Source organism: Oncorhynchus tshawytscha, linkage group LG19, assembly GCF_018296145.1.
Source record: "Oncorhynchus tshawytscha isolate Ot180627B linkage group LG19, Otsh_v2.0, whole genome shotgun sequence".
In the NCBI taxonomy this organism is placed as follows: domain Eukaryota; kingdom Metazoa; phylum Chordata; class Actinopteri; order Salmoniformes; family Salmonidae; genus Oncorhynchus; species Oncorhynchus tshawytscha.
In genome coordinates, this window is record NC_056447.1 from 43,477,432 (window position 1) to 43,505,305 (window position 27,874).

The following is a 27,874-nucleotide window of genomic DNA, read 5'->3' on the forward strand; positions in this document are numbered from 1 at the left end:
CCCAACATGCTGATTCCCTCACAATAGAGTGTACATGGAGCAAAGCACCGGCTGAGATTGCAGTGTTAATGGAAGAAGTCGCTGGGGAATGGGGAGGGGTGGGAGTGTATCAGGGAAAAACTAATTCAATGCTCAAAGCATCTAGGCTGAATTTGGTCTGCTTTATATTATCACTGAGTCTAATTTAGGGGAATGGACTCGTGATCACTGCAAAGGAGAGGATGAGATACTAGGCTTGAGGATTTGCTTTGTGTCCATTATACATGAGAACAGGTGATTTGTTCCTAGTCAGCTAGAAAACATATTACAGTCACTTTATATACAAGGCTAGCAAGCCGTTTTGCTGAGCAACATTGTAGTAGGCTTATATAATATCAGCTTGAAACTTAACTTATAGATCCCCATCCTGTAAGTTCCAAATCCAATCTTTTTCCAGGCTAAACTAAATTCTACAGCTATGTTCCACACTCAGAAGAGATATTAGCATAATGCCACAGGTGATAAATCAAGTTAAGGCAAATACAAAACATACCTGGTAGATAATGTCACCCTATGTGGAGCTGGAGAGAGAGAGAGAGAGAGAGAGGGAGAGAGAGAGAAAGAGAGAGAGAGAGAGAGAGAGAGAGAGAGAGAGAGAGTGAGAGAGAGAGAGAGAGAGAGGGAGAGAGAGAAAGAGAGAGAGAGAGAGAGAGAGAGAGAGAAAGAGAGAGAGAGAGAGAGAGAGAGAGAGAGAGAGAGAGAGAGAAAGAGAGAGAGAGAGGGAGAGAGAGAGAGAAAGAGAGAGAGAGAGAGAGAGAGAGAGAGAGAGAGAGAGAGAGAGCGAGAGAACAGCCTTGGCCTCTAGCTTGGTCTGTCTCATAGGTGGGGGGGCATAGTGGAATGCTGCACTTTTTATGGATTTATGATCAGACCTCGAGATCAAGGTCAGCCTGCCTGATGTTACTGATCAAATGAGAAAGGAAATAACCATTTATGGAGTGGAATCTGGACTTGATACTTTAGAACTATGGCGTGGGGTGTAAACAACTTTTGGATTCAGCACATGGTGATCAGATCAATAGTGTTCCTAGATTATGTAGCAAATATAACCTATTATAACATATCACGACCCTATTCAAAATCGCAATCTAATTTTCACTATAGTGGCAGAAGGGAACCAACCGAGGTAAACTGCAATCCTCATGGCTTAATTAAGTAAATAATTCCATCTCTCTAATTCAGCGTGCTGGAAGAGAACATTCCACCGACACAATTCTTGCCTCTGCATGAGCATTGCCCTCATGCCTCATTATACACCATAGGTGTATTTAAAAGCAAGTCAAAATGTTATCTGACACGTATGGGATACCGTTTGTCAAATCTGATCGAACAATACAAATAATTATCGGTAAAAGGCGTTTGAAAATACAATTGTATTTGATTAATTATGTGCGTTATGGCCATTAATTTCGGACTGTGGAGAGAGGGGTGTAATCACATGTTTAAACACTCCGGCACTTAGAACGGTGTTGGACGTCCGCGTTGACAGGGATTCGTTTGTTAGAGGAGATGTGTCCTCATTTGTCTTGTCAACATGGCTGGTATTCTCGTTAGCGTGCATGTTCCCCTTGTCATCGTAGGTGCCATATACGTCTTCACTAACTCCCCACTTTTGTGGCGTGGAAATGACAAATATGTTACTTTTTTCCCCCTATACAATTTGGTTCATTATTGCAGCCAGGACTTTGCATCAAAGTCATTGTGAGTGGAGAGTAGTCGGAAGGTGTCAATCTCAGTATTTTGCTTCTTCCCTGTCTATAGTCAATCTTATTACCAGGGCCAAGGAGTAAGAGCCAATCCTTCTGTTATATTCTCAAATTTAAAAAAGCATCGAGCATGGACGCTGGCGGGATCAGCAGCAAATACATGTCTATGAATGTTATCAAGGGTTTTGTTGTAGGAATACTCAAATGCATGTCCTGAGAATGTTTTTGTGCGAATGAAGGAATAATATTGTTGTCCAGTTAGAGAAGAGGATAGGTTTACTGATGGAGGGTCTTTCCGCCCGATGTACTTTAAAATACATTGAGATCGAACTCAGCCTTGTCACGTCGAGAAAAAGTGTATTTCTAGCATGCAGGACGTGGCTGTCGACTTCGAACAAATTGCATCCAATCACCCCGAGGGTATGCAGCTAATGTCCCAGTCAAGGCCTGGACTAGGGGCAGAACAACAAATGAAACACTCAGCTATAGATTTATTAGAATATTTAACAGAGAATAGAAAAAGAGAAAAATAATAAAGAAAAACAAAGAAAAATAGCAAATATACAAGTACAATTGGCCTTAAAATAACTAATAATAACTTTATTTAGATGATGCTATTTTCTGGACCAGTATTTCACAAGTAATTTGCTTTATATGTTTGGTTGGTTAAAGGTTAAGGTAAATGTCATAACTGAATGGTGACACGAGGCTTTCCAGTAGACTGTAAAAGAGAGTTGATTGCCAAATTAATATTTTATCATTTATATCCTCAAAGATGAACTCCCCTGCTATTTTGAATGCTACTTCCAACAATCTGATAACAAACAAATATTATTACAAGTATATTAGGCCTCCCAAACCATATGGACAGACTTGCTGCACAAAAACGTGTAGGCCTACCAGAAGAAACATAAAACCAAATTGAACACAATATGATTTTTAAACATACCTCACTCCATTAAAACATCCAACAGTTATTCCAGTCGAGCCGTGGGTATAATCAACTCACAGCTGTACTGTGGTAACATGGTCAGTCCCTGGACTTTTACAATCAGACTCGCCGCAAACAAATGCTTCGGGATGTAGGACACGTGTTATTGCTACCACCGCTGTGGCTAGGGAATCAAGGCAGATCATTCATGTATTTGTTTTTCATTTTCTCAGTTTGAGTGAGCACAAGATTGGATCTCCTGTAAATTAATGGTGCCATTGCATGTACAAATGTTTCCAAACCTTCTTTAATGGATTTTGTTATATAAATATTTGTATTTGTATTTATAATCTAAAAATTATTATAACATATGATTACAACATATTATTCTTTGTATTAACATTATTATTATTATTATTATTTTATGTTTCGTAGAAAATACTTACATTTTTTCATTTTCATATATGCTGTGGCCTACATCACACGCACGAGCACACAAACACACACACACACACACACACACACACACACACACACACACACACACACACACACACACACACACACACACACACACACACACACACACACACACACACACACACACAACAGAGGGCCAAGATGAGTAAGGAAGATTTAAGTTTCCGCCTGATCGGGTCCTGGAAAGGGGGCTAGCAGAGAGAGTGAAAGACAGCACCTGGACCGGCTTTAGCTTCCCATCTCCTTTTATTGACAACCTGATAAGCGGGCCGAAGCCGTGTGGTTTCCAGCCGTGAGCTAGAGAACCCTGCAGTTGCAGGATTTCACACAGTACCTTAATGGTGTCGCCACTAAACAATAAACCAAACTCTACCATATACCTCACCGCTATTCCATGATTTTAAAGAAATATATAATTGTGTATGTCTTTTTCGAGCGTTAGGCTATTTGTGTATTGTGCACGCGAACGTTATTGTGTTGGGTTAATAACATTGATGACTTGTGGTTCCCATATCTCCAAGAGGTCAGAAAGACAATTATTTGACCTATGTTCATTTCGTTAGGTTTGTCGAGACAAGACAAACTAAGCTGCATTACATTATTAGAGGTAGCAAAATGTCCTGTAGGCTAGATGTTAAGAAGCAATAGCCCACTTCCGTTGAATATGTTCATGTTTTCTTGGCATGGCATCCGTTAGCTGAATGAGACATACTATTTCAAAGAGCACAACATTAGTCCAGGCTAAGACCTAGTTTACCTAATAATGAACCAGTAAGTCAAACGTTTAGGCTTAATTGGTGTCAATATCCTACTTTGTTTTAGGCTATTTTCTGTACTGCTCTTGTTTAGGCTGCAGAGGGCTGTAACTTACATCCAAAAATAACTCGACACTCTGAACACAATGCATCAGAAATTATGACTATTTTAACTTGACACTGAACACAACGCATTAGACATTAGGGGAAAGCCTAGTCAGTTGTACAACTAAAATGTGTCTTCTACATTTAACCCAAACCCTCTGAATCAGAGAGGTGCTTTATTCGAAATCCACGGCGTTAACTGCCTTGCTCAGGAGCAGAAAGACAGAATTATTGTACTTTGTCAGCTCAGGGATTCGAGCCAGCAAACGTTCAGTTATTGACCCAACGCTCTAACCGCTAGGCAGAAATTATGACTACTCTAACTTGACACTGAACACAATGCATCAGAAATTATGACTATTCGAACTTGACACCGATCACAATGCACACGACTTAGGCTACATCAACCAAATCAGCTAGAAAGTGACTAAATAGATGAAAATCGGAGATAAATAGGACATTAGCTCATCAATGCATTCTGTTTGATTGGCATACGAGTGGTTATTCTCATAAGAAATTGTATTGGCTGGCATATATTGCATGAGCATAAGCGTAATGCACAAGTGGGCTTGGACATCTCCCGTGACTTCCTAGTTAGCAGAGTGATAAGTGGAGTCCAAAGTGACGTGTAGCGTCACTGCGGCCAATCACTGCCAAGTTGTGGATGATATTATGGGAAAGTTGGTGGTAGAAGCGACAGGGTCATTTTATATGATCATCGAATTGGAAACAGACCTGCAATTCAATACATGAAAACCATGGACTCTAAATGTCACATTCTATACATTCTTTCTTCTGTTTTATGATGATCAACACTGACTGGAAACACAAGTGAAGCGGATCTTTACGTTCTTCCAGGTAGGACTTTAAAAATATGTATCTGTCAGCCATTACGCTTTATATTGCGTTCCTGGCTTGGTGGCTAGGATATATGAATCCTTACTATTCAGCAAAGCCGTCTGCAAACATGTTTTTCCTTTGCTTAAGTGTTCTCATTGAGCTTCGAGGAAACATGTTTATTGAACCCGAGGTAAGTCTTCACGTGATAGTAAGTAGGGGAATGTTGTCCAGATTGCTTAAAAAGTTAAACAAGCTAGACAATGGACTTAAGAAATGTAAACATAGCCTTTGATGGATTTAATCCAACTACAGTTTTACGTAAGCATGTTTAATGCTTAGGCTAATAATATAAATATTATAAATGATAATAATGATTGTTGTGTTTCGTGTGTTATTAGGTTTGAGAGTTGATATAACCGTAGGCTATTGTTCTAGTTGTATGCCCTTCTAAATGGTTAAAAGCATGTGAGTATGACAACATGTCCGTGAGTGTACTGTATGTACACTGCAGTTTACCTCGTGACTAAATTGAACAATTTCCACACCTTCCTTTTTTAGGGGCATTTATAGAGCAATATGTTTATGCTGCTGTCAGGAAGTAAATCATCTGGCAATGAACCATTTCGTGAAATATGACAAGATCTTTAGTTGCACTTTACATTCGGAATATGGGCCTGCATCACAATTAATAAACACATAGGCCTGCAGGTATAGCCATAACAAAACATGTTACTACCCCCTCCATACAGGAGTTAATGGTTAGACCTATATGACAAAACATCTATTAATTCAGCAGTAGATCATTTATGTCAAGTATAGCCTAGCTGCAATTTATAATTTGTTAGCTGTGATACTCCAAGATCAAGTGCTAGACTACTAGTTAGCTGTTGAATATAATAATAAACATCACGTTCCCCACAACCATCCTCTCCATAACTTCTTATAAATCAATGGCTGTATCAACCCACTTTATTCGCTTCGGCTGATACTTTTCTCTCTCTCTCTCTCTCTCTCTCTCTCTCTCTCTCTCTCTCTCTCTCTCTCTCTCTCTCTCTCTCTCTCTGTCCTGTTTTCAATGATGACGTCAGCCACATTCAGTGCCACCTCCTCTTATGATGTTTTGAGGGGGACACTTTTAGGGGGGTGCTCAAAAACCACTCTTTGCCCGAGGGAAAAAGAGCGAGAAGATTACAGTATTTTCCCATGGTCTGAGAAAGTACTTTGTGCTAATCCAAAACTGCGCTAATTGATAGTTTTCCACATAAGCAATTGCAACTCGTGAATGTTTCCTGAGTTGTTCTAATGAATGGATTTACATTTTAAGTGTTGTTGTTTTTACTTGTTGATTTCGAGAAATGTGTTCTGGAGTCAAGTAACACGATAACTCAACCACAAGAAAACAACAAGGCGGATTACATCTTTCCAAAGAATGAAATGATCCATAGGTGCTATTGTTGAGCATTGTTTCAACAGCTTGATCTGGGATCTTCTCATTGAATGGAGTGAAGCAGAAGGAATTGTGGTTTGTACATTACAATATAACAAATGTTGTTAGCAGTGCAATGCATGGTTCTTCAGTGGGTTTATGGACATGAAAGACGGAGTTTTTGGTAGCCTGGTTTTAGGGTAAACTTGTAATGATGTATTTCGCCCATTGATGTGCATCAAAGCAAGTATAACTGCATTTTCAACATGCAGTGTCATGTTTTGTTTATTTGCATGCATAAAATGTTTGGCCTATGCTGTGCATGCTCAAAAAGCTTAATCAAATATCATATTCAAAACGTTAGTATTTATTTAACCAGGCAAGTCAGTTAAGAACACATTCTTATTTACAATGACGGCCTACCCCGAACAAACCCTAACCCGGACGACGCTGGGGCAATTGTGCACCGCACTATAGGTATCCCAATCACGGCCGGATGTGATACAGCCTGGAATCGTACCAGGGTCTGTAGTGACACCTCTAGCACTGCGATGCAGGGCCTTAGACCGCTGTGCCACTCGGGAGCCCAAGTTTTTAAAAAGCCATCGTAAAAATCTTTGGTTTTGACATACTATTAACCAATATTTTACTACACAGAAACCTTAAAAGCAATACAACCCCATTGTAAGGGTGGCATATAGTTTATGCAGCCTACAGATAGAATCTTGCTCTTATACAAATAATGTAATTAGAATAATTTGCTATTTTATTCCTGATTCTGAGACACATATAGCCTACTTTACTGCGTCTAACTATATATTCCACGTATGACAGCAGAGTGCCTTGGAATAAAAAAATAGCCACATTGGTAGCCCAACTTCGTTAGAACTTCTGCGCACTGCAAAAACAGTGTGGAGGCAACAGTAAACCGTCCACGTCATAAGAATTTGCACCAAGGATTGTAGAGGAGTGGAATGAAAGTTTTGTGCAAATATTAGGAAGTGACAGAGTTTCACCACGGGACTCGAGATGACAGTGCATGACGGTCGCGGCAGCTCATTATCCTAGCCGCCCTTTCATTGCGATGCAAACTCTTTGGCAGTGTCGTTTGTCTTCTCATTGTACTTTAGTTGGGAATGCAATGGTTGTCAGGACTTATTCAGTGTATTGATGAGCTCTGACTTTTAGCACTTTTCACATGTCAAAGGAAGTCAAGTGTATGCATCCACGACTTCATTTTATGCTCTGCGTCTCCCGAAACTTTTCTCCCCTCTTGTAGGTTACCCCACCATGCCACAGCCCCCCCCCTCCCCCTGTTTCTTATCCCACGACCCGGAATCTATTCCATTTGAATAAATGATGGGAACACCCATAGCCGAGACTGGTGCTCCAAGTGTAAAGTCAAATGCAGGCAGGTTGATTTGGAGTGTATGGTGTGCGTTAATGGCCAGGCATTCAACAAATGTAGGTCTGCTGTGTGGTCATGACTGCAAAGTAATTTGCTTATATTTACGTCCTGTGTTATCTGTCCTATAGAAGCTTGGACGCTGCGTCTTGGCTATCATTTGGTCCATTGAAAATGAAGTAAGATTATCGTTCTCGCTATTATATTAATTTAGTCCATAGATATTGTTTGTAATTTAGGTCTTAACAACCAAATCTACCATGTGATGTCATAATCAACAGCGACAAGTGCAGAAAGTTTGCAATTATGACACTGCACTTCTGGCTGCTGCGTAAAGATCGCTTTCAGAAGTGATAGCCAGATAATTCCTAAACTGAATATTTCAATTCAGCCTTTAGATATATATATATATATATATATATATATATATATATATATATATATATATATATATATATATATATATATATATATATATATATATATATATATATATATATATATATATATATATATATATATATAAATGTTAATATTACAAATAGATAAGCTATCAACTTATGTAGGCTAAATTAGTAAAGTGGTGCTTTGTTGGAATTTATCAGTGGATTATCAGTGTAAACGATAAAGATGGACTGCAAATTGTTAATGTTGATCAATTTGAGGTCGGCGCGCACCATGTATGTCCATGTATAACTTCAGGTTCATCGTTAGTGTAGGAAAGCTTGTCTGCGTTCCACGATGGTGGAGCCCTGTGAGTTGCAACTTGCCGTTCATTATCCAATGGTTAGCCTTCAATAGCATCCAATAGCATTTCTAAAGGACATTTTCAGTGTGTATATGTGTGTGTGTGTGTGTGTGTGTGTGTGTGTGTGTGTGTGCGTGTGCGTGTGCGTGTATGCGTGCGTGCGTGCGTGAATGCGTGCGTGCGTGCGTGCGTGTGTGTGTGTATGTTAGAGAGGTAGAAGTGAATTTGCATGTGCAGAGTTATTAGTAGGTTTGAAAAGCTAGCACTGGCTCTGCCCCGTTTCCCGCTCTGCACCGCGGAGTGGGAGGAAGTGTTTCGCTGGAAGATGATGACAGAGGTCAGGCACTGCTAATCGGCACTGAAGAGGAGTGGAGGCGAGGCACAGACCAGGAACACATACATTAATACACTTGTACCATCACCAATCAGCATAGGTGCGCTGCTCTGCGCTACCCTCTCCCTCTCTCTCTCTCTCTCTCTCTCTCACCAACTCACGAGCGCACATTTTCAGTCTCGCGCTGCCCTGACAACCCATTTTATTGTCAATCTCTGCTTCCTTCGCAGGGATTTCCCTCTCTATTCAAGATCACTTGGAACATATATACAAGACAAACTCTTCGCAGGGGCTATACAGCACTGTGGCTCCGTCTCATTTGTGCTCAGACTTATCAACTAAGGCTTTGGCTGCAGTGTACACAGGATGCCTCAAAAAGGTAAGCTCTGATTTCTTGGCACTTTGTACCTAGCCTACATTTCAGACATCACACATTATTCACTCGTATAGCCTATAGCGTACACATTACACCATTTTAGAGTGAAACATCCAAAAGTAGTTGAAAATGCTAATTAAACTCCAAGTTAATAACGTTTACATTTTTGTCATTTAGGAAGAGTCCGAACGGCTCAAAAATTTTTAGTGCTGGTCATTTAACAAAGGAACTTTGGTACGCAGACTAGTGGCAGCCTAATTTGAACATTTAGGTTGCTCCTTATGTATTTATGCTGTGCTTTTGCTTTTATTCCGTCGGTGCTTGCAGTTATCTTAATGCTTATGTATGACAGGGAAGAGTAAAAAGTCAGGCCAAGACAACGATCAGTCCAAAGAATGGGGACGTGATGATGCGATGATCAAGGGTGTCAAGTTGAATCATACACTCGGCCTCACCCGGGCGCCATCACAAAAAATGTTCTTTTAACTTTTTCCTAAGTTTGGCAAATGTTTAATCATTTTCAGGATACATTTGCCTCTATTCAATGACAATTTAAGTATTATACTTACTGAACTCAAATAGTAATGTTTTTAACATGCAGGATATATATGTGAAAATAATTCAGAAATAAACTCGAATAGATTAGTCTATTATAGCTATTTCTCCACACAAAGTAATAATGATTAGAATAAGTGCATAGTTACGTTTTACGTACTACAAATTATAAGACAATACAGAAAAATCACAACTTCAAAACCATTGTTTATATTAGTGGTTAGTTACCTAATATGATTTATAACATTAGGCTGTGCATTATGCACTTGACTCTCCCAGTACGATATTGCTGTAGTCTATTAGCAAAATATATGGAAGCTATATATAGTGGTAGATATATCAAATGTTACTGTGTTCAACTTCCTGCCAGGACATTGTTCATTTCTGGAGTTTTTCTGCATATAAATGAAGGGAATAATCAGGAATAATATAGGCCTTACAAGTCTGAAGATGCATGTTCAATTAAAATGGTTGTAGTTGTGAATTCAAACGGGCAAAATGCAGATGAGGCCTTCCTCTTTTACACACGGCATCAAATAAATTATACAATTCTAGTTAGACTTGCACAATAAGCTAATTATTGGCACCTCATGACATGAAAAAGTGTGGTTTACAAGTAGACTGCTTCCGGGTTAAGTTTATGCTTATTAATTAATTTCTATATCAAATGAGTTTAATGATTAAAGGTTAATGGATTATTTTACACATACAATCAAAATAAACTCGAGACCCTTTACTTTGCTCTTCCCCATTTGCTCATTGCATTATTGCATTTGAAAATAATTAGAAGAGAGAATGAGAAAAATCAAATACATGCTTTGTAGCTACACCTGTCTAATTATAAACGTATATAATCAGTGAACCAATAGTGCATTTAATTTTCCTAACTTTATTTTAGAAAATGATTATAAATGATGAGTTATGATGACGAGTTAGTTGAATTTACAGCTTCTTTAGAATATCTTCATACACATGAATAGCAGCTTGGGTCTATGCTTGGATGTAAGCTATAGGCTATTTATTTGTGGCTGCACACTGTAAATACACACACGGTCAGTCCATTGCCTGTTTAAAAAGGAGAAGATAAAAAGGGAGAAAATCAAAGCGTGGACTATTTCCTTTAGTGGCCTCCTTTTCGGCAAATGTTTTGAATGGGCTCTTTATGGCAATTGTCTTTTTCCAATTGAGCACCCCACTGAGCTGTTGTATATTTTTTTACAATCCTAACGACACACACCAGCAACAGAATTACCTCCAGATATTTAAAACAAGAAATTGCGTTTCTATTTTCCAAATCGAGACAAACAAAAAAGCAGAGGGATACGGGCACCGGGTCACGGCAAGCAGCAGTGTAACTGTGGCGGTGTGAGAGGGTGTTGTGCTGGGCATGGTTGCAGTGGGAGGGGGTTGCTCCCTACAGCTCTTTGTATTCCTGAGAGTTGTTGGTACGTTTAGTTCGAGGCTGTGTAGCTAGTTAGTGAGCTTGAGTTATGCTCTCTGGGTTCTGGTGTAGAAGCAGAAAGGACGCCATTGTTGAAATTCTGCAGGCTTTGTTGGAGAGCCTTCACCCCCTCCCGATGTCACTTTCCAAAGCAGCCAAGCGAGGTAGACAGCGTGTGTCACTAGACGACTACATATAAAGACATCTTAAACCTATATTACTGACTAAAGTTTTCACGGCCAATATAATAACAGTAATATTTGAGATCTTAATATGCAAATTAATTCAAAATTCCTTAACATTATTTCCTAAAGGTAGCCAGCTTACTCTCAATACACCTCAAATACACTCAAATGCTGATAATAAACTATTTAACGATTTCTAAAATTACTGCAATGCTATTTATCTCATGAAATTAGTTAGAAAATATTGCAGTAAGTCTGACTTAATAAAAACGAAAGCTCAGGTGCCTACTAATAAATTGTTTTGCTTTGTCCATAGGGAGAATATATTAACTAGTGAGAAGCAGATGAGAGATTCTTTAAATTGTTTTAAGCGGACAGTCCACACTGTTTCCAGGCAAGTTTAAACACTGAATATATATATATTCAAAAATCTATAGAACAACAAACGATATTATGCTCTCATATTATGAAATATCAATGAATAATAGCCTAATGCACCCTGAGGTATTCATGAGTGATATAGTTCCCACCGTAATTGTCTAATTGCACCAAATCAATGTCTGCGATGTGTACGCATCCTGAGTATTGTAATATTATTAGCAATACTAATCATTGCTATTCTTTCCCATGACTAATAGAATACTATAACCGGGCCACGTGGGAATCTGGCGTCGCGTCCATGATGCAAAACAGTAAGTGAATGTTTTTTTCAGAGTTACTATATACACTGAGCTGTAAAGAAACATGTGGCACATAAAATTTATGCTGCATATATTAGCTTGCATGTTTGTGTAGAATAAGGCCAAGATTTTTCGACATGTTTACATTTTCTGAATTAGGAATGTTTTATATATGCTCATTCTCATTATTTTGATCCACACAGTTGTATTTGTATCAGTGGACTTTGACTAGTATGCTTCTATTAACCTGTACGTGTAACAACTGAAATATATCTGCACCTGCACTGTCACGAACTATCAGAGAAGAGGCTAGCAGGAAGTAGAAGGCCTCGATGGTTGTATTTATTGTCTAATTACATACAACTTCCAAATAAGCTGTGTTGTCACGTATAGGCCTACTCAATAATAATACAACACCAATAGAAAGAAAGAAAGAAGATGAAAAGTGTATTCTTGATATGATAACATAACATTTCAGAAACGCCAGTTGGGGTGTGCCAATTCACATTGCCCATTATATATGCACTAATGGACATTGCATGCATCTCGTGGAGAATAGGTCATGTTTATGAAAATGTTATTCGTTCTGTATAACCACAGTGTGAGGGGGTAATGCTTTGATGAGACTTTCAGAGTATTTTTTAATGAACACATTGGGACTATAAACGTTAGAGCAGTATTTACATATTTGAGATGCTATTCAGTAATTCATAATTCATCATTTTGTATCGTTGACAGAGTGACAATAAAATACATATATTTTCTTTTTTAATGCTGGACAAGAGGTGTATGACTATAACGAAGGTGTGTGGAATGGCTTACTCTCATTCTCTTAAAATCAACGACACGTTTGTGCTGTAGTGTGCTTTCATATTTATGCCAATACATTATAATGGCTTGGCTTAGCCTTGCACTTCATGTATATATTTTTTTATATCAGACCTAAATTTAACAAGTTATAGACGTAGGATCAGAGGGAAGATGTGACGCATACACTTGAAAGACCTCCAACCAAACAAAGCATTTGAATCTAGGTCAGTTTAAATAGGTCATATTCAATAATTGAACGGTGATGTGAAGTCCCATATTCCCTCTCACGTTTGAAAAGAAAACTGAGGTCTTCAAATAATTGCAATATACGAGTTTTTTTCTCTGCATGAAAAAAAAATACAGCATCAAAATGTACATTGTGTCTGTCCTTACTTTTTAAATGGACCTACTGGCTACCAAAATATTAGGGCTATGTATTATCCTGTAATCAAGATTGTATAGAACTATGCCTTCATTTATCTCTTGTTACATTTTTACATTGTGATGGCAATGGACTGTGGTGATCTCTTGAGCGAAATACTGAGCAGATATGATTCGGGTGAGGCCTTCAGTTTGTCTAAAGGTCGCGGCTGGCTCTGCAGGCTTTGTGCTAATAACTCCTGGGTGTATATGGAACTGAGCGTCCAAATTGACGCCATATGTTTTCCTATTAATTGACTTGCAATAGAATACAAGGCGCATAATCATTGCCACCAGGCGAGATCGACACCACTCGCCGTGGGGAATTATTTAATGATTGAGATTTAACCTTTCGAGTGAAAGTTAGATTGGATATTCTTATCTCTGTGTGGTAGTGATCAAGTGAATTTATATGAGCACTAGGCCTATACGGGAGGCGCGTTCGTAGCCAATAAATCTTCAATATGCTTTTCCCTGCTGGCCTATCAAATGCACAAACACAATTGATTTTATCTAATCCTGGAATTAACCTCAACATAGCGATGGATTTGCTCTTACAGCAGTCTTCTCCTGGGCGAATAGCCTGTATTTACGCCCTGGTTTGGGCTAGAATTTGTGAATTTAGCACAATGGCAGTAGACAACAAATTCACAAGCAGGTGTAATTTAATTTTTTTAAGGCCTAATGTAATGTTATAATTGATGTAGGGCTTATTTAATTATTATTTGAAAACAATAACAGAACATATATAAAACAAGAGAGAGTGCAAACATCTACAGCAGACTCATAATAACAAATATGGTTTGTCGCTTGAAAAAAAAAGGATGTCACTTTTGATATATTAAGAGCGACGCGCGCTCCCATCCTCGTGCCCGCGCACAGCCCCTTGGCTACCATAAAATGAAGCTTCCCTTGAAGGGTAAATGAGTAGAGTCCAATTTAGTCTGAGTGATATCCAAATGCAGACAGAAAGGGTCGTTTTATCATGCTACTATTTGTCGTGACGATGCCATTTTCAAAAGCAGAACAGTGTCATAAAGTGACATGCCTGCCACAAGTGCTCCAACTGATCTTTTCAATTAGCCTTCCATGCATGATCCAGGGCGACTTCCGCCTATTTCCAGAAATTAACATCAAACTTGACGTGTAGCTAGCTTTACTCTAAAGACAAATGTCAGCCAGGCTCATCATATTTTCCCCCTCTTCTATATTTGGAGCTTATTTATTGCTAAGGAGCTTGTGCTCTTGGAGTCAATTTACCGGGAGGCTTCGAAGGGAAGGGAGCGGACAACTAGAGCAGACGTAGGCGGATACAAGGAGGCTGCTTTTCTATTGGACTTCAGGTTTGGTTTGGTTTTCTGGGCTATCCTAAACTGGATATTGCTAATGAACTCGCATGAAACCTGTTTAAATTAGCGTTTATGGTGTTTTAGCTGGTGTAATATTAAGTTGATATAAAGTTGGATTAGGTGACGATTTGTTTTTAAGTCTTGAAATGATACTGTAATTACTACCTTAAAATGCTGTGCCGCAAATGCCATTACGCTATTTGATTTTAAAGCTTTGCAAAGATGCACAAATCTCGGATCAGTGGGCTGGAGATGTTTTGGTCGAGATCATACCACACCGCTAATCAATGTTCTGCTCGTGTGATTAGAACAAGAATGTAGAAAATAATGACATCGGAAAGCATTTAGAACATATGACAGATGAACAAAGGCAAATCATTACACACTTCAAATTCCAGCGTGATTTTCCCGATGTTTGGTGCTGAACGTCCAGTTTAGTTTCTTGTCTCCTGTTCTGTTTGATAACTTTTATTTTGCATAGTTAACATCTAAACGCTTGCATCGGAGACATCTGTATTGAAGAGGCTGCTGTTTAAAAAAAATCACAGCTCTTGATTAATGGCTTAACTAAAGAGAGTGCATCCCCTGTCTCTGCCCAGGTCACAGCGGAGTGAATCAGCTTGGCGGAGTGTTCGTCAACGGCAGACCCCTGCCCGACACCACCAGACAGAAAATAGTCGAGCTTGCTCACAGTGGCGCGCGGCCGTGCGATATATCCAGGATTCTGCAGGTGATAACACTGCATTCTTCTCTCTGTCTGCATCAGTAAAACGCTTTAGAATAAGATTCCTAATGCGTGATTTTTATTTAGAATATAGACCAACTCAATGCACGTCCAACTATTGTCAGTTCAAACCATTTTAAGTTGCAGTTTTGAAAATATAATATTACGCACGAATAAATAGGCTACTTCATTGTAGCAATGACTTATGGTTTGTGGTGATGCCAGGATATGTTAGGATACAACCTGCAAACACAACCATCCAAAGTAGATGCCGTGATCCAGTGCAAATTAAATTACCGTACCATTCAAGGTATATTTCTTGTGTTATAGACCCATGGTGATGCAAAAGTTCAAGTGCTGGACAATGAAAACGTAAGCGTAACAATGTTTGTAGTATAAACATATATTTCACATTAGTCTTAAATAATGTATGTGATTTGTGTCTATTGTTTTCTATTTAGGTGTCAAACGGCTGTGTGAGTAAGATTCTGGGCAGATACTATGAAACCGGCTCCATCAGACCAAGGGCGATCGGGGGTAGCAAACCAAGAGTAGCAACTCCCGAGGTGGTCGGAAAAATTGCAGTATACAAGAGGGAGTGCCCGTCAATCTTCGCGTGGGAAATTCGTGACAGACTGCTATCCGAGGGGGTCTGCACAAACGATAATATACCCAGTGTAAGTTCATTGAGTGTAAGTTATTAGTCATACCATTTTATAGGCCTATACGCTTAAAAAATTACCATGAACAACTGACCTCCATATTGGTTATGATTATGCACCTGTTTCAGAATAATTACACAAATTGAAAATGCAATTGATATTTTGTTAATCTCCCATTTCGATAGCGATTTTCTTATCCAAATACATATTGTGAATGTGAGGGTGTGCATGCACTTATGTGACAGATCACTTGCAAGCCAATGTGCCGTCACAACAAGGGAAACAAGCGCCAAGCACGTTTAATTAATGTGAAGGATTTTGGATTTGTCTTTCAGGTGTCGTCGATAAACAGAGTACTGCGCAACCTGGCTAGCGAGAAGCAACAGATGGGCGCAGATGGCATGTATGAGAAGTTGAGAATGCTGAACGGTCAGACTGGGACGTGGGGGACCCGCCCGGGCTGGTACCCCGGAACCTCAGTGCCAGGACAGCCCAACCCAGGTAAGATAATCACTGGATTGGACGAGTGAAGTGCGGGTGTCTTTATTATGTTGTTTTTATAACGATTAATTACTATTATTATTATTATTAGTAGTAGTAGTAGTATCGTAGGCTGTATTATGTCTATATTATTACAATAGTGTTATTACCAAAATAAACAATAATATTTCATTTTTATTTTATCCTGTTACAACATTATTAGGTTAATGATTGTTACTTTGTTTAAAGTAACATGGGAATATCGAACATCTTTGAAAAATTCGAAAATCTTTGAGTTCAGCTAATATTGTTTATCACTAACGCATCTGGTTCATTAGACTTATCTGACTTATGCATGGAACTATAATTAATTTGCTGGTCTATATGCAGAGAAGTAACCAAACACTTTTGGGAAGCATAGATGAACGTCTAATTCTGATGTGAGATTGTGAGAGCTTGTTGAGATTCACAGATTACTTGGTTGATTCGACTAGTTATTACATTGCAAATTCTTGACATGTTTTTCTATCAACTTTTTTTTACAATATGGTTGTAACTTCACAATTTAGTCTTCACGATTTAGTTTGCACGATTTAGTCTGCACGATTGATCCATTCCTAGGCCTGTAGGCCTACTATATTTTGCATTGACCGAGGATGAAAAATATCTGAAGCTGTGTGCGGAATATCTGTACAAAGGATGTTTCTGTCACACGCAAGAATTTGTTATGGGAACAGTTCTGTCGCTATGTAATTGCTCATTAGAGAACGTTTTGTTTCTCATTAAGGCGACATGAATAAGCGTCTAGTTTGAGGAGACAGCTGTAGAAATGTTCCACTGGAGACCTCTGGACACGATATGGCATCACTTGCCAATTAGACACGTCAGTTTTAAGAGAACTAAACAATAAAGTATGGACACTATAGATATACAAATAATCGTGTTTTCTCCCTCATAATATCTGCAGTTTTTTGTTGTTGTTGGCAACTATTTCTGTCTCGAGAATTGCTTTGATGGGCCTACATTTTTATTTTCTTCACGATACATTTTTTTTCCAACTCTTAAAGTCCTGTTGGCTTTGGAGATCTTGGTAGAATGAAGTAACCCCAACAATTACATTAAGGTGGATGAAAGGTGACGATGAAAGGTGATGATGACAGGTGACGATGACAGGTGATGATGACAGGCGATGATGACAGGCGATGATGACAGGTGATGATGACAGGTGACCAAGTGTCATGAGTAACAAATGGTAGCCTATTTTTTATTAGCAATAATATATATATTTATTTTATTCTATTTTTTGTTATTATTATTATTATTATTATTATTATTAACTAGGCACTAATGCTATTATAATAGTATCATAATAGTATTAAGTATATAATCTAAACCTATATAATCTTATCACAATGATATAGGCTAATATTATTATATATATGAATAATAACGCTGTTGTTGTTTGTACTTCAAATGTATCTCTTTTATCCTGTCTATTCAAAATGCGTGTGTAAACAACACAACCAGCTATACCAACATCATATGTTCACTTGTGTTCTGCCATAAGTGTCTATACTTGCGTGGAGTGCAATTTCAAGGGCATTAAGAATCCATTACTCTGGAAGCATGCGGTTGGGTGAGGTCTCAGAGGGGGACAAATATGGTCTCAATCTGATAAACGCCATGCAACAGTGAATAAAATAACGAATTCATCAGAGTGACAGGGCCTAAAAGAAGAGAACTCTTTCATAAGGAGAGGGTAAAAGCTCTCTAGCTATTTCGTGTTTTTAGGGATCAACGTGACAGTTTTTCTGATCTTCTTTTTCTTTCTAGAGGACTAAAGCTGTCTATGGGGTTTAAGCACTTTCTCTTTCAGGGGTACCCAGAATGTTTTAAGTTTCTATTTAAGGTTCTCTATATTTTGGCTTGTTTTACGCCTCACTGATTGCGACACGTGATACTATGGAACGGTACATTTCCCAGCGTCTTTCATTAATGAAAACAAATCCCAAATCTAGCTGCAGTTGATCTGGCTGAGGGATAATAGGACGCACATTCACTCCTTTTGACAGATTAGCTACAAAACTATAGCGCACTGGCCACTGATAAACTTTCTTTTTGGAGAGACATTTAAAGGGGAAAATCGTTGCGTATGTTTACACCTGGTTCTGAATAATGCATTTGGTTTTGAAACTACAAATCTGTCAGAAAGACATACACATAACGTCAACGCAGAGTGAATAAGAAACCCACATATGATGATGGGTCACTGCTGATGTGTTTTTCAAATATATCAAGATTATATTCCTTATATTCCTTACGAATACAGTTTATGACTATACTGAGCAACCTGCCCGGGCATGTAGAAAAAAAAACAGGAAACGTAAAATGGTAATCGCCTGCACAATAAACTGTCAAAGCAGATTTATCTAGGCCTACATAACCAGTCTATATCATCTTGCTACATAGACATAATGTAATGGAGCAAAGGGATGCTGAATAAAGTGTTTAACAACGCCACTCACTGAGGCCCCCCTAACTCACTTTTGGTTTCCCTGTCCCCTTTATGTAGCTCTAACAAACAGGGGCTGAGCAAGTGATGTCTCATTCAGTATGTGCTGGGTGGTTTTCTTCTATGGCCTAAAGAAGGTATAAATCCTAACTGGTGTTGAACAGGGCATCCTAGGAGACAGTGATTAATGATAGCAGTGCATAAAGGTTAACATACTAAGCTGAAAAGTCTGTTGACTGGAATCCTCCAGCTACAATGAAGGGTACTGAGTGCCTCGAGAGAATCCCTTTGTTGCTTTCTCCAATTGTGTCCTCAAAATTCTGCCCACGAAAGTTTGCCAACCCCTCCATAGGCCGTGAATTGAATAGTTTCCCTTATGCTCTTGGTTTTGTGTGGTCGTGAAAAATAGCTTTTATTCAAGTGTTGGGGGTTATTTCAAAGGGTGCACAAACATCCATGTGGAAAAAGCTAACATTTATAAAGGGAACGTTTGGATTTTAAAGCATTTCAGGGGATCTGAATAGGTTCTACCGCATTTTGTTGTATTTCAGCACGACAGACATTGTTACATGGTCATAAAAGATATAAGCCAAAATAAATAATTTCCCACTAAATTGTATAGCCTTTTCTATAGCCTGACGTAACTAATAATATCTGGTGGAAATAATGCAATGAATTGTCAAACCAAGTCAATATCAGCTGGAAGAAGCAGAGTCTTCTTCCAGCTGTCTTAACATTTCACTTATTTTAAGATAATATTTTACACACAGATGGGTTTTGGGCAAAACTCTAACATGATCACATTTACTTCCCAACAGGTGAACCTCATGCTATGCATGGAAGCTGAAGAAGGAGTGATAGCTTGTATCGATTGATTGATTCTGTATGTTTCAGATGGTTGTCCACAGTCAGACGGTGGAGGTGAGAACACTAATTCAATAAGTTCGAATGGAGAAGACTCGGATGAGACCCAAATGAGACTTCAGCTCAAAAGAAAATTGCAAAGGAACCGCACTTCGTTCACTCAAGAACAGATAGAAGCGCTTGAGAAAGGTACATTATACCGCCACTGTCACGGGTTCTTGTCCAACTTTCAGCCAAAGTAATCTCATTAAGAGCTGGTGATACTAAATTAATCTCTTTTACACAAATGTAAAGCATCATGGCTGACTCATAACTGGGTCTATTTATTTTGAATATCACCACAGAATACTGTTTTCAGAATAATTTATTCACTACAAATGATCCGTTTTTTCAACAACTACATTAGTCTGAATGATTTTTTGAGGCATATGTTATGTATAGCACATTTAATGACTTCCTTTGTAGTTCATACTGATGTTGTTTTTGTTTCAGAGTTTGAAAGAACTCACTATCCAGATGTTTTCGCAAGAGAAAGACTTGCTGCAAAAATTGACCTCCCAGAGGCCAGAATACAGGTACAGCAACCGCTCCTTCTGCCCATTAACATCACCTTGAATGTAGGGACGTGATAACCACGTTCACAGAAGTGACAGCAGACAAATCCAACACTAACCTTTGAAACATGACTGTGGTTTCAGGTGTGGTTTTCAAATAGAAGGGCAAAGTGGAGGAGGGAGGAGAAACTACGGAATCAAAGACGACAAGCCAGTAACTCTTCCAGTCACATCCCTATCAGCAGCAGTTTCAGCACCAGTGTCTACCAGCCCATCCCACAGACCACAGCACCAGGTTGGAGTCAGTGATCTTTATCAAAACCTTATGTTCCATCAGATACATTCCACCGTCATGTATTGCCTGTAGGGTCTATTTTTGTGATTTTAGTACTGTAGCCTAATCAGAATGGAGAACAAACATTTAGTGTACAAATATGTGTGAGAGTCAGGAGAGCCACACAATCCATTCTATGTTCCTGCATGTCAATGATACAATTGGCAATCAGGTGCAGACTGGTATCTAAAACAACTTTCTATATCCTCCCCCTGCAGTGTCGTTCTCATCAGGATCCATGTTGGGAAGACCAGACACAGCCCTTACAAACACATATAGTGCCCTGCCACCTATGCCAAGCTTCACCATGGCCAACAACCTGCCTATGCAAGTAAGTACATCACTGTCAGATCCAAAAATTAAAGCAGTATTTTGGCGTTGTTTTTGTAATTACTTAGCATAGCATCTAAATGAATGACCATAATAAAGATATGTTGTAAACCTATAAAAAGTATACGGCAGCAGGTAGCCTAGTGATTAGAGTGTTGGACTAGTAACCCGAAAGGCTGCTAGATTGAATTCTTGAGCTGACAAGGTAAAAAGCTGTCGTTCTGCCCCTGAACAAGGCAGTTAACCCACTGCTCCTAGGCCATCATTGTAAATAAGAATGTGTTCTTAAAACCTCTCTGGGATATGTGGGATGGTAGCGTCCCACCTCGCCAACAGTCAGTGAAAGTGCAGGGTGCCAAATTCAAAACAACAAAAATCTCATAATTTAAATTCCTCAAGCATACATGTATTTTACACCATTTTGAATATAAAATTCTCATTAATCCAGCCACAGTGTCTGATTTCAAAAATGATTTACAGTGAAAGCACCACAAACAATGATGTTAGGTCACCACCTACTCACAGAAAAACAAAGCCATTTTTCCAGCCAAAGAGAGGAGTCACAAAAAGCACAAATAGAGATAAAATTAATCAATAACCTTTGATGATCTTCATCAGATGACACTCATAGGACTTCATGTTACACAATACATGTATGTTTTGTTCGATAAAGTGCATATTTATATTTTAAAAATCTCACTTTACATTGGAGCGTTACGTTCAGTAGTTCTAAAACATGCGGTAATTGTGCAGAGAGCCACAACTATTTACAGAAATACTCATTATAAATGTTGATGAAAATACAAGTGTTATACATGGAATTAGAGATATACTTCTCCTTAATGCAACCGCTGTGTCAGATTTCAAAAAAACTTTACGGAAAAAGCAAACCATGCAATAATCTGAGTACAGCGTTCAAACAACAAAGCAGCCAAAAATATATCCGCCATATTGTGTAGTCAACATTAGTCAGAAATAGCATTATAAATATTCACTTACCTTTGATGATCTTCATCAGAATGCACTCCCAGGAATCCCAGTTCCACGATAAATGTTTGATTCGTTCGATAATGTCCATAATTTATGTCCAAATAGCTTCTTTTGATAGCACGTTTGGTAAACAAATACAAACGCGCATTCAGGTCCAGACGAACATCGGACGAAAAGTTCAAAAAGTTCTATTACAGGTCGTAGAAACTTGTCAACCTAAGTATAGAATCAATCTTTAGGATGTTTTTATCATAAATGTTCAATAATGTTCCAACCGGAGAATTCCTATGTCTGTAGAAAAGCAATGGAACGAGAGCTAATTCTCTCATGAGAGAGCCTGTGGCACTTTGCCAGACACCTGGCTCAATAAGCTCTCAGTCGCCCCCACTTTACAGTAGAAGCCTGAAACAAAGTTCTAAAGACTGTTGGCATCTAGTGGAATCCTTAGGAAGTGCAATATGACCCCATGTACACTGTATATTGGAATGGCAAAGAGTTGAAAAACTACAAACCTCAGATTTCCCACTTCCTGATTGGATATTTCTCAGGTCTTCGCCTGCCATATGAGTTCCGTTATACTCACAGACATCATTCAAACAGTTTTAGAAACTTCAGAGTGTTTTCTATCCAATACTACGAATAATATGCATATATTAGCATCTGGGACAGAGTAGCAGGCATTTTACTCTGAGCACCTTATTCATCCAAGCTACTCAATACTGCCCCCCTGTCACCAAGAAGTTAACTGACTTGCCTTGTTAAAAAAAGGTTAAATAAATAAATCAATTAAAATACATACTTGTCACACAAGTTAATGCTGAAACCTGCAATGCTGTATTAAATACTATGATGAATTTCTAGCTGAAATATGATAGACAATATTTGTGTTCCCATGCTTGACGTGGCCCATCCCTTAGTAGATACAGTAGGAGATGTTGCTAGGTGACAGATAAGCAGGTGAATCTGACTGGCCTGTGTGTTGTCCCCTTAGGCCCCTGTGTCCAGCCAGACCTCCTACTCCTGCATGCTGCCCACCAGTCCCTCAGTCAATGGACGGAGCTACGACACGTACACCCCTCCTCATATGCAGGCACATATGAACAGCCAATCAATGGCTGGTTCAGGAGGCAACTCAACAGGTAAGCAGAGAAAAATGCATGACAAAATAAACAAAATCCAATAAATTACAAAACACCATTTGCAAATGTTAGTAGGCCTTCAGAAGGTATTCACACCCCTTGACTTTTTCCACATTTTTATGCATTACAACCTGAATTAAAAATGTATTAAATTTAGATTTTTTGGGGGGGGTCACAGACCTTCACACATGACCCCATAATGTCAAAGTGGAATGTACCGAATAAAAAATATCTGCAGCAAGGCACCAAAGTAATACTGCAATAAATGTGGTAAAGAAATTCACTTTTTGTTCTGAATACAAAGTGTTATATTTGGGGAAAATCCAATACAACACATTACTGAGTACCAATCTCCACATTTCAAGCATAGTGGTGGCTGCATCATGTTATGGGTATGCTTGTAATCATTAAGGTCTGGGGAGATTTTCAGGATCAAAAATAAATGGAATGGAGCTAAGCACAGGCAAAATCCTAGAGGAAAACCTGGTTCAGTCTGCTTTCCACCAGACACTGTGAGATTAATTCACTTTTCAGCAGGACAATAACCTTAAACACAAGGCCAAATCTACACTGGAGCTGCTTACCAAGAAGACAGTGAATGTTCCTCAGTGGCCGAGTTAAAGTTTTGACTTAAATCTGCTTGAAAATCTATGGCAAGACCTGAAAATGGTTGTCTGGCAATGATCAACAACCAATTTGACAGAGCTTGAAGAATCTTGAAAATAATAATGGCAAATGTTGCACAATCCAGGTTTGGAAAGCTCTTAGAGACTTACCCAGAAAGACTCATAGCTGTAATCGCTGCAAAAGATGATTCTAACATGTATTGACTCAGTGGCTTGAATACTTGTGTTATCGAGATAGATAGTGTTTTATTTTTCATAAATGTTTTACAAATGTTAAAAACACATCTACTTTGACATTAGAGTATTTTGTGTAGATCGTTGACAAAAAAGTACAATAAAATCCATATTAATTCCACTTTCTAAAACAACAAAATGTGGAAAAGGTCAAGGGGTGTGAATGCTTTCTGAAGGCACTGTATTTTGATAGATAGGTAATATTGATGTTCACATGTAAAAAAAAAATATATTAAGAAACATTTTTGTAATGAATATTGAACATGTCAATTATATGGAGATTCTTGTTTACAATAATTCTGTTATGAGAATACTGGCGTGTTTGCTAAATTTCAATGAATGTTACTGAGCAGACACTAGAAGGTACTGACTATATGGTGCCAGAACTGATCCGTCGCTCTGTGTTTGTTGTGTCAGGTCTCATCTCTCCTGGAGTATCTGTTCCTGTTCAAGTCCCAGGCAGTGAAGCAGACATGTCCCAGTACTGGCCCAGGCTACAGTAGAGACTTTCAACGTGTGACTCCTTGGATATTGTCTGTCCGGCAGTATTTTATTACAGACCTGAGAAAATACTCTAAAAGAGACTATTTTGTACTGGGATTGGGCCATTCTCTATCATTCTTTGGCCACAAAGACTTGAAGAAGAAAAAAAGAGAAAGGACTTCTGTAAAGTGCCCGGTGTAACATCGTAAATGGGGGGAAAAAACTAGCTGTTTTCAGTTTCCAACTTATGTCATTTTTGGTGTATTTGTATATGGCCAGTTGTATGTCATGATGAAAAAATAACAACGTGGATGGACAGTGAAACTGAGTTGGTCCTTGCTTCTGCTGAAAAGAAGATCATTTGTGAAAAATTTTCTTCCATGAATAATTTTTATTAATGTATATCAAGAAGCTCTCCCAGTCTGTGTACAGAATGTGGACTCTGGTGAAACAAGTTTGTATCATTCCAGGTACCAGTTGGGTATGAGACACCTGTTTCTCTATTCTTTTCTTTTCAAAAGCTTGCTGGCAGAAACATTGTAAATGGAAAGCATTAACCGCTATAATGGAGTTTTGGTAGCTAAAAAACGGTAGATTGTGTCTTCGATATAATTCAGTTTGTTATGTCGAAATGTAAGTATTTGTCTTCCCTAGCAGTCTCCCAGAACAATTTCTATAATAAAGTTAATTTCATTTATATTTCTCAGAATATTCTATATGTTTTACACATTTTAATTTCATTTTATTAAATCGGGTACAAGTTATATGTTATAGTTGTACTTAAGTGTTTTACTTGACTTTGTGCTACTAGAATACTCTCACTGCAACAATGCATAGAAATGCAAGGCCTGCCAGAGTCTAAAGCCTTTTGAGGTTTGCATCTATACATATCCAAATGAACCATTGTTGATTGTACAAACTGACCAAAGCCTTTGTAAATAATTTATTACACAACCTCAATTTCCTTTTGTAGTCTTCTGTTGCCAATTTTGTAAAGATTTTGGTAACTTCTAGATAGGTACAGAGTTTTAAATGTTAGTCTATCAGTTGGTCTTTCACTTATGAGCAACAATCTTTCCTTACAGTTGATGACCTGAGCTCATTTCTCTCTCTCAGTTCCATGCTAGCCTAGACTATTGTATGGATGGGGAGTCAAATTCAATTGTATTTAAAATATTTCCGTATACATTTATTTAAGCATTCTTGTATTTTGTCAAAATATAAAAGTAATTTTGTACAGTATGATAGTGTCTAAGTGGGAGCTTTATGTTGCTAACTAATTCTATCAAAACAACATGCTATTGATGATGGTAATGAGTGTATGTTGCTGCAACATTCAGGACCTATAACATTGGTAAACAAAACGTTGTCATAAGATCATCATACAGCCATAATTATTTCATGCAAGTAGACATCATTCATCTCATATGAGGGCAAAATACGTTTATCTTACATGAAGACTATAGGAAGACTGTAGTATTATTACCTATATACAACAAGAACCTTCTGAAAATGTAGCTGTTATAGTTTGGAAAATATTTTATATTACCCAAAGGTCAACAGTACTTGGATAACTAGTGGGCCCTATGAATGCTAAATTGTGAACAATCACACTCCAATGCTAAACCACCAAGAGTAGGATATACAGCACAAACAGGTCTGGGTTCAGGCTAGCGATTGTCCTGCTCTTCCTACACGTTTGTGGTTATTTCAGTCCAAACAAGCCACATGTAGTAACGAAACCTGAGTAAGATATCCACGTTGGCAAATGTTTAGAGAAAGAAACCATTTAGAGGGAGAGAGCCCATGTCACAATGCCTGCTACACTGTGCATAGAGCTTTACATTGTCTATTTTAAAGACAATTATGCTCCCATGCCTTCATATGTACATTACAATTATATGTTTCCAAGCTTGATCCGCTCATTATGTAGTTCTTGGTTTAATAACTAGTAAGTTTACTCAAACTATGATTTAGTGCACACATATCATATTTCAGAATATACACTTATAACAGCTATCATCTTTCAGAATAGATACTTAAACAGATATCATCTTTCAGAATAGACATAACAGCTATCATCTTTCAGAATATACACTTATAACAGCTATAATCTTTCAGAATAGATACTTATAACATATATCATCTTTCAGAATAGATACTTATAACATATATCATCTTTCAGAATAGATACTTATAACAGATATCATCTTTCAGAATAGATACTTAAACAATTATCATCTTTTAGAATAGAAATAACAGCTATCCTCTTTCAGAATATACACTTATAACAGCTATCATATTTCAGAATCGACACTTATAACAGCTATCATCTTTCAGAATAGATACTTATAACAGCTATCATCTTCCAGAATAGATACTTATAACAGCTATCATCTTTCAGAATAGATACTTATAACAGCTATCATCTTCCAGAATAGATACTTATAACAGCTATCATCTTTCAGATTAGACACTTATAACAGCTATCATCTTTCAGAATAGATACTTATAACAGCTATCATATTTCAGAATAGATACATATAACAGCTATCATATTTCAGAATAGACACTATTTCAAACAATTATGAGGGTTCTCTCCAGGGTTCGCTCCAGGGTTCTCTCCATGGTCCTCTCCATGGTCCTCTCCAGGGTTCTCTCCATGGTCCTCTCCATGGTCCTCTCCAGGGTTCTCTCCAGGGTTCTCTCCATCATAAACTTCAGGCCTAGCTTTATTATCTAGATCACTTGACTTAAGATAGCTGCAATCAAGAATCCATACAATGATGCCAAACTCTCAGTAATGAGGCCAAGTTTCTGGACCATGGACTTTCCTCAAGTACATCTAACACTGAAACACACCTCTTTTCCTATCGATTTACCTTCTGTCTGTTCCAAAGAGCAGGTATACATTTGCGATTGGGTTCCCCTCTAGCTCTAGCTAGTGTAGGAGTTGAGGAGGTCACACATGTAGGATATTAATTTGAGCCAGTTTGCTACAGCAGGAAAAAAATCCTGCAGCATCAGGAAATGTGAATGATCATGTCAATTGTGACGACCCTCCCACTCTGTCTGCCGTATTCTCTCTTGTGTTCTTGTTTCCTTATTAGGATGCTGTTGGGCGGAGTTGGGAGGGTCGTATAATTTATACATTTCTTTTGTAGGGGTTGATAAAACATTTTTGTGAGGGAAGATCAGAAGTCTGAAATCTCAAAGTGGAAATTACAAACTTCAGAGGCCTTTTGAAATCTCAAATACACTACACATTTTATGCAGGAAAGCTCTTCTGGAACAGGGTGATTACACTAAGACCCTACACCTGTATGAGGAGGTGAGGTTTAGAGTGGGACAAAGATG

The 27,874-nt window shown here is 38.3% G+C and overlaps 1 protein-coding gene across 17 annotated transcripts; it reads left to right on the forward strand.

Moving 5' to 3' along the window:
* Positions 1-4,685: 4,685 nt before the first annotated feature.
* On the forward strand, positions 4,686-26,434 carry LOC112247888 (paired box protein Pax-6-like). 17 transcript variants are annotated; one of them, XM_024416691.2, is made up of 14 exons: positions 4,686-4,874; positions 9,000-9,148; positions 11,965-12,018; positions 12,790-12,810; positions 15,185-15,315; positions 15,640-15,681; positions 15,771-16,001; positions 16,307-16,472; positions 19,858-20,016; positions 20,320-20,402; positions 20,526-20,682; positions 20,934-21,046; positions 23,027-23,174; positions 24,452-26,434. In XM_024416691.2, exons 2-14 carry the CDS (start codon positions 9,136-9,138, stop codon positions 24,535-24,537), a joined length of 1,404 nt encoding a protein of 467 aa, XP_024272459.1. In that variant the 5' UTR covers positions 4,686-4,874; positions 9,000-9,135; the 3' UTR covers positions 24,538-26,434. The 17 variants fall into 17 exon arrangements, with proteins under 17 accessions (XP_024272459.1, XP_024272460.1, XP_024272469.1 ...); XM_024416692.2 differs by lacking the exon at positions 4,686-4,874 and adding an exon at positions 8,619-8,869; XM_024416701.2 differs by lacking the exon at positions 4,686-4,874 and adding an exon at positions 11,643-11,720 and having other exon boundaries at positions 8,882-9,148.
* The last annotated feature ends 1,440 nt before the right edge of the window (positions 26,435-27,874 follow it).

Coding starts and splice junctions, on each gene's coding strand:
- LOC112247888 (XM_024416691.2), top strand. Junction 12,019..12,789: donor CGCGTCCATGATGCAAAACA/GTAAGTGAATGT, acceptor ATGCTGGACAAG/AGGTGTATGACTATAACGAA. Junction 20,017..20,319: donor GATAGAAGCGCTTGAGAAAG/GTACATTATACC, acceptor TTTTTGTTTCAG/AGTTTGAAAGAACTCACTAT.